Source organism: Parambassis ranga, chromosome 24, assembly GCF_900634625.1.
Source record: "Parambassis ranga chromosome 24, fParRan2.1, whole genome shotgun sequence".
Lineage (NCBI taxonomy): Eukaryota > Metazoa > Chordata > Actinopteri > Ambassidae > Parambassis > Parambassis ranga.
Window position 1 is genome coordinate 10,053,585 of NC_041043.1, and position 7,050 is coordinate 10,060,634.

The window sequence follows — 7,050 nt, forward strand, 5'->3', positions numbered from 1 at the left end:
TATGTATGAAAGAGTGAAAAGTGTGGCTTATATGCCGGGGTACCTGCATAAAAGATTCACTTTTTCGAGATGTTTACATTTTGTAATTATGGTAAAGCTCATTTAAATTACATAACCATCATCCCTCCACTTCGCATGTAATTAAAAGTAAAAATACTGATATACTGTCAGAAAAAGGTAATTAAGGTATATAAGTTAAAATATAAAAAACTAATTTAAGTCATTATTTCTAAGGCTATTCTTCTTCGTCTTCTTCTTCTTATTATATTAATAAATTAGCACCTAAATGTGTTGTTGTAATAACTGAAGAGAACAAGACTTTCTCATCTCCACTAAAGCTTTAAAGTAAGAGTAATTTGTCTTTACAATATATGTGTTGAACTGTCAAGTCTAATTTTGTGAGTTTTTATTTTTCATGGTATCTATCGGTTTTTTAATGGCGGAACTTTTTCTGCTAGTTCAGTTTCCGGGGACGGTTTTAACAACCGGACCGACACAGGCGAGGAGTCATTTAGCTAAAAACAGTACATTTAATGTCATAATTTATTGTTTAACTTGGCGGGTAATGGCACACATGAGTGTCTGAGTTATTAAAAAACACATATTATATCCAAAAGAGGGGGTAAAAGAAGACGAATTAACGCGTAACGTTTATGTTTGTTACACTATGGCGGCTGCAGCAGCTCGTGTGCTTTCTTTTTCAAACTGACCAGTTTTATTTTGGAAACCAGACAAAACAGAGGTCAGTATTATTCACTTATTTAAAAGGTGCGTGTGTATGAAATTATATCAAATTACGACACGTTTATCTGTGTAGATCGTTAATAACGCCGAGCTAACAGCATCATGCTGTTCACCGTGCATCCATATGTATTTACATATTTACTCTGCAGGTCAGTGCTGTTTGAAACATGTTGAGCTGCGCAACAACTCACGGTTTGTTTTCTGGTATCTGTTCAGACAATGTTGCTGACAGCAGGCCGCCTCTCCAAAGTGCTGCAGCTCACCCTGGCGGTCATCAAACCAGATGCGGTGGCTCATCCTCTGATGTTAGAGGTCAGCAGAGCACAAATAACGAGACTGTGGTAAACATGTAATGATAAAACAACAAACAAACAACCTCAGCAGTGTGATCTGTACTCTTTTAATATGAATCTCAAACAGTGATCTGCTAGTCGATAACCACACATTCATTTAAGTACTAAAATTCCAAAGATTTAGATTTAGACATCGCCAGTATGGTAGTCAAATGAATTGTCTATGTGATTATAGTTAGTTATTATTTTAGAGGAAATACTGTTGTGCCATTTAACACTTGGTTTTCTATGTTCTTTTCACCTTTTACTTGAAAAACATCTGCGCTCAGTCGATGCAGTGTACTAGATGTCACCAGTGTTATTATGGGAAACATAGGACAAATTGTTTTTTTTGTGTTTTGTTTTTTTTTCAGGCTCTTCATCAAAGAATTCTGGATAATAACTTTGTGATCATTAGATGCAAAGACCTGGTGTGGAGAAGACGTGACTCTGAGAGGTTCTATGCTGAACATTCAGGTAAGAGCACATTTGTGATACTGTAGTTCCTCCAAATGACCAAACAAATGAGTCAGCAAGTCTTTTTTTAGAAGATACAGTATATGCACTGTGGGGCAAGAAGAATGAATCATCCTTCACTGTGCAGCTAAAGCACCCACACACACACAGTGAGAGAGGGAGGACAATCTCTTGTCAATCACTTCTGTAGTTTAAAAAGTGTTCGAGTCTTTATTGCCTCTGTGTTCCTTTCTCAGAGCGATTCTTCTATCAAAGACTTGTTGAATTCATGTCAAGGTAATCACACAGCCGATCTCTGTTGGTTTAATTGCAATGTGATTCACTTGTGGTGCCTTAATGTGTTTGAATGTTGTTCTGCATGACGTGTTTGAAATTAAATAAAAGGGACATTTCCAGTCTACACAACCCACTGAGCTGACATAAAAAAAAAGCTCCCCGCCTGTTGATGGTGCTCCTATTTCATGCTCAGCAAGTCACCAATAAATCATTTTCGGAAACTTCACAATAAGAATTTCAATCATCGGCACGCTGCCAAGTTTAGCACAACATCCCTGGGGCAATTCTCTGACAGTCACCGTGCAGCTTGCTTACAATAGCTCATCATGCAGGGAGCCCCCGCTGGATTGGAAAAAAAGGTGTTTGTAATTACATTGTCATCTTTCTCTGGTCACAGCGGTGAATCTGCGGTTGCTAGAGCAACCATTCTGCAGATGCTGCCAATAACAATAGTCTTTCCAATACAGGGAGCATCCACAGCCAGTCGAGCATGAAGCAGCTCCAGTTGGCATTTTTTTGGTAAACGGATATCTGTGTCTGCTGGAGACGTGTTTATGGCTGAGCTCTCACCCCAGGAGGTTTTTAGAGTGAATAGATTAGATTTGTATGAAAAGTAGATCCCTCTTTCTTTTTCTATTCACATTTTTCACTTTCACTTCCATGGTTTAATATTTAACTATGATTCATGGTTGCTCCAACTTACTTAAATTTTGCCCACAGTGGTCCCATGCGAGCGTACATTTTAGCAAGGGAAAACGGCATCAGTCACTGGAGGGAACTGATGGGACCAACCAAGGTGTTCAGAGCCAGATTCACCTCCCCTGCCTGCATCCGAGCCCAGTTTGGCCTCACAGACACGAGGAATACAACTCATGGCTCAGGTAGGAAATGTCCTGAAAGAGTTTAAACCATAAAAAAAATGACGGCGTAACATTGGGTACAATTTGGTTTTATGTATTTCATTTCCAGGCAGCAGGTTTACACCCATGAATTATTGGCTGTAAAATCCCATACTGGTGTTTCATAGATTTCAGGAGTGACGCACTGTTCTGCTCTGGCAATATGAGCAGAACACAAAGGAGCTATACATTTTAATTTAACAGATCCTGTTTGCACCCGGCTATCAGTAGCCAACAATGCTATTTGTACAATGAATGCAATTCATTAAATGGCCTATACTCAGACTCATATAGAGTCCAAAAAAATAAATTCATTAAGGTTTCCTTAATATTTTATATCTGCATTTCTTCTTTCCTGTAGATTCTCTTGAGTCTGCCAGAAGAGAGATCAGCTTCTTCTTCCCTGATTTCTGTATAGAGGAGTGGATGGAGAAGGAGGAGCCATTGTTCAGATCAGGACAGATCTGTTATGACCATCAAAACTACATCCACACACTCTCCTCAACGCCGAGCTGACCCCAGAACGAATCAACGCTGATCTACAAAAACCAGGTCAAGGACATTGTTTATCCACTGCTCTGCCAGAGCTGAAGTGCACACTGTGCTGTTTAAAGTGCCAGCATGTTCATACCACAATCCTCGCATATTAAGTAATTTAAACATAAGGACCGTGATTTAGTTTCATTTATTGTCATTAGAAAACACAAACCACCAGATAAAAAAGTCAACACGACGCAGCAATCATCAGAAACTCCTACCCAGGCTTCACTGTAAATAGTGCAATCATCAGAGTCAGTTTCAATTTCCTGAGCCACACAGATTGTAGGACAGCAGCGACTACATGTTGTATATCAATGCCAAAAAAACAAAAACTATGTAAGATTTATGATCATAGCTTTACACATAAACAGATCCTCAAAAGCCTCTTGATTGATTTTCATCTGTACGTAAAATGTTTTGTATTTTTTCTGACCAAACTACAACATGTCTCCAACATGTCAAAGTATAGTAAACACACACCAGACAGTGTTAAATTTTACACAGCCTAGGTAAACGCCAAACCCTGTTTTCAGCCTCGTCCATGTGCTTTCATCAGAAAAACAGTTCCTTTGTTTCACAGTTGGCACGATAATTATTTCTCGCTGCCTTCCTTGTCTTCAGGTGTTCTGTGTAGCCACCTGTTTTAGAGTCTCCACAGGTTTCAGAACCTCATAGGTGGTGAGGGACTTCTTCACCTTTCCGTTCTTATCCACCTGGTGGATGCTCTGCGTCACCGTAATGGTCACCTGCTTGGTCGACATCCGATTGTCCTGCCATTTAGTCTGTTAATGGATAAGAGTTGGAAATTAAAGCACTAAAGGTGCAGATTTACAGATGAAATAAGAGGTGGTCTCCCTTAACTTGTCCCATTTTCCTAAATAAAAGAATTTAAACCAGGAAATGTGCTTTGATATTTTTTAACACATCTGTGAGAGGCTTACAATCTCTTCAGTGTGTAGAACACTTCTGCGCTGCACTGTGGTGCCAGATGAAGGTGGTGTCACATCCTGCGGCGGAGAAGGCAGTATTGCAGAGGGGCTGCTGGGGTTCACGTCGTTCAGGCTGGCTTCAGACACGGCCGAGCACACCTTCAGGTACGCCTGAGCCGGAGGAGGCAGGCCGTCTTCAAAGAAATCTGGAACTGTGACAAAGCAGAGGCTCTGCTTTAACAACTGAACCGCTGGACGGTTTCGATGCAGCGAGATTCAGCTGCAGCCTGAAGTACATGTGTAAGTCTGTTAAAAGACAACACTGCAGTGCCTGTTGTGTGACTCACAGTGTCAAGGTTTTTGAGTTGAGATGCTTCGTATGAATATGTGGCCTAAGAATGAAAGTTAACAATAAAAAATGACATGAGGAATATTAATTTCCTTGTGCACTGTATCGCCTCCATGTATGCCACTACTAGAGGATAAATGTGTTTAATTACTTTTTATGTGTATGTTGTGGATATGGTTGCTAGGTGCCCAGTAATTCTGGATGTGTTTTATCTCTTCAGAGTGGAGCGTCACTCAATTTATCTTCACAATTACATCAAGGCTCCTCTGCCTGCTTTCACTAAGAGCTGAATGTGTTGCCATGAGAGCCAAGTCCTGTTTGAGCACAATGGCTTTTGATGCAAACCTATTATGGCCGCTTTACTGATTCACCCCCCCAACCTCTGGCTTCAAAGAAAACGCACCCACAGTTCAGTGCAAGACAAATCAACATCAATGGACAATCCATCTACAAGTGGCTGCATAGTGGAGGAACAAAGGTTTCACTCAGTGCTTAACTACAGCAATGAGGGTCAACACTGCTGTTTTTTTATTTCAATTTTACTTGTGTGTAATGGATTCTGGTTGAATAAGGCTATAAAATGTGAAGGAGGGAAAAAGAACTACATGTAGGTGTCACACACCACTCTGATGTTAAGAACCAGGCAGTCAAGAGTCCTCACAGCTAAGCCCATCTATATATCCCAAAGCTGTGTATTTGAATATGTTCAAGATAAACCGATGTCTTCTGTTATAGGAACCCATCCTTCTTACCAGGGCTGATTGTTTTCTCAGAGATAAAGCCGGCCTCTGAATGCTCAGAGGGGATGCTATGGATGGATGACAGGGGGATGTCGGTATCAGTGCTCGTCAGCCATGTTGACTCTGTCTCTTTGGTCCAGCTCTCCAAGTAGCGAGGCTCCAGAGCATCGGTCCTGCTGCCACCACAGCCCATAGCTCGTCACTTCACTTCACAGCTCGACTTTTCTATAGATGGAGCAGGAAAACCAAAACAGATCCAGAAAAATTTACATATTCTGCTGACAAAAAGACCCCATTTAGGCTTCATAAGAACCTCTGGACATGTTTAAATCCTCACTTGTTTAAGTCATTTGGCATCGTTGGAAGCACATGATGATACTTACAACACAGCACGCTGCTGCAGGAGAGACAGAAGGCTCTCATGTGGCTCATCTGCTGTAACATCTGTCATCCGAGAGTAGATAGAGTGGTATGTTTATGATTTTCTGAGAGCATATAGAGGCAGCATCTTCTGGTAGGTCAAGGAGGCCGAATTACAGAGGAGACAGTGGATCAGGAGCACATCATGATGTGGTGTCCTTAAAGGAAGAGGAGGAGAAAGATCAGAGAAGTCTCCTAATACAGATCTATCTATCTATCTATCTATCTATCTATCTATCTATCTATCTATCTATCTATCTATCTATCTATCTATCTATCTATCTATCTATCTATCTATCAACCTTATAATTAATAACACTGCACTACAACAAATCTATAGCGTAACCACGGTATAATTACAGTGGGTAATTGAGCCATGGTGAAGCAGGCTTCCCTTAACCCTTAAGTCTCTGTTATTGATGCACTGACAGGCCTATAGATCCATATTTCGTCTGTTTTACACATTCAATTGCCTTCACGCGGACAATTAGGATAAATAAGTGAATCCTAATGAGAACAATCAGCGCCACGGTTTCTACATCAGCCTGTGAGGAGCGGAGCGCAGTGATACTTCAGTGGCTCAGCCGAGCATCAATATGTGCTATTTATTGATAGCACCACGGTTTGTCTCTGCGGGGTTTAAAAAAATTAAAAAATAAAACATAAATCAAAATATCAGTCGCAGCGTGAAATAAACAAACACAGACACGAGCTGTGGAGCTGTGGTTCAACGCAGAGAAATGCTGAAAGATGGATAAAAGCTTACGGATGGTGGAGAGTCCGTGTTCTGTTTTTAATGGCTCGCCTCGCCGCTCCTCCTGCGTGTCGTCTGCCAGTCAGACCTGTAACATTGTTAATAATAACACACATACACACATGCACGCGCACTAGCCGGTGCACAGCGTGTCCGCCCGTCCGTCCGTCCGTGCGTGCGTCCGCGCCACCAGCTGCTTCATTCATCCACACTCACGTTAAAAGTATCCACCCTGCGTGGCGAACATGTAACGGTCTGTGTTTGAGGCAGAGGGGCTTTACCTCAGCTGTCACCGGGGAAAATGTAAAATACCAACAAGGCACACGGTCACTGCAGGCTACACTACATTCATACGTGTATAATATATACGATTTTTAAAAATAATAATAATATTTTTTTATGGTTTGCCTCCATTAAAACTAAAACCTATTTGTTGTTAAGTGAAACCTAACAGCTTTATCTGACTGACACAGACCTTGATGATTCACATAATTTTCCTGTGTGTAGATGATCTGTTGTGTTGAACCTCTGACCAACACTCCACACAAGATGTTCACTGCTCTGCCCACAAGGGGACACTATCAGCGCAC

At 41.2% G+C, this 7,050-nt stretch overlaps 2 protein-coding genes across 2 annotated transcripts; one reads left to right on the forward strand and one right to left on the reverse strand.

Annotated features, from left to right (window-relative positions):
* The first annotated feature begins 481 nt into the window (after positions 1–481).
* nme6 (NME/NM23 nucleoside diphosphate kinase 6) lies at positions 482–3,335 on the forward strand. The gene is made up of 6 exons (XM_028398142.1): positions 482–742; positions 961–1,056; positions 1,451–1,553; positions 1,790–1,829; positions 2,550–2,710; positions 3,090–3,335. The coding sequence occupies exons 2-6, from the start codon at positions 964–966 to the stop codon at positions 3,242–3,244; spliced, it is 552 nt and encodes a 183-aa protein (XP_028253943.1). The 5' UTR covers positions 482–742; positions 961–963; the 3' UTR covers positions 3,245–3,335.
* Positions 3,336–3,394: 59 nt separating this feature from the next.
* On the reverse strand, positions 3,395–6,543 carry baalcb (BAALC binder of MAP3K1 and KLF4 b). The gene is made up of 5 exons (XM_028398143.1): positions 6,473–6,543; positions 5,670–5,864; positions 5,299–5,511; positions 4,210–4,409; positions 3,395–4,050 (listed from the first exon to the last, which is right to left on the reverse strand). Exons 3-5 carry the CDS (start codon positions 5,477–5,479, stop codon positions 3,886–3,888), a joined length of 546 nt encoding a protein of 181 aa, XP_028253944.1. The 5' UTR covers positions 5,480–5,511; positions 5,670–5,864; positions 6,473–6,543; the 3' UTR covers positions 3,395–3,885.
* Between the last annotated feature and the right edge of the window lie 507 nt (positions 6,544–7,050).

What these genes read in the sequence shown, in the direction of transcription:
- nme6 (XM_028398142.1), top strand. Translation starts at nt 964, where the DNA reads ATGTTGCTGACAGCAGGCCGCCTCTCCAAAGTGCTGCAGCTCACCCTG. An exon ending in CTCATCCTCTGATGTTAGAG is followed by an intron (nt 1,057 to 1,450) that starts GTCAGCAGAGCA and finishes TTTTTTTTTCAG; the next exon opens with GCTCTTCATCAAAGAATTCT. An exon ending in GAATACAACTCATGGCTCAG is followed by an intron (nt 2,711 to 3,089) that starts GTAGGAAATGTC and finishes TCTTTCCTGTAG; the next exon opens with ATTCTCTTGAGTCTGCCAGA.
- baalcb (XM_028398143.1), bottom strand. Translation starts at nt 5,479, where the DNA reads ATGGGCTGTGGTGGCAGCAGGACCGATGCTCTGGAGCCTCGCTACTTG. An exon ending in TGAGAAAACAATCAGCCCTG is followed by an intron (nt 4,410 to 5,298) that starts GTAAGAAGGATG and finishes GCTTTGTCACAG; the next exon opens with TTCCAGATTTCTTTGAAGAC. An exon ending in TTCTACACACTGAAGAGATT is followed by an intron (nt 4,051 to 4,209) that starts GTAAGCCTCTCA and finishes ATCCATTAACAG; the next exon opens with ACTAAATGGCAGGACAATCG.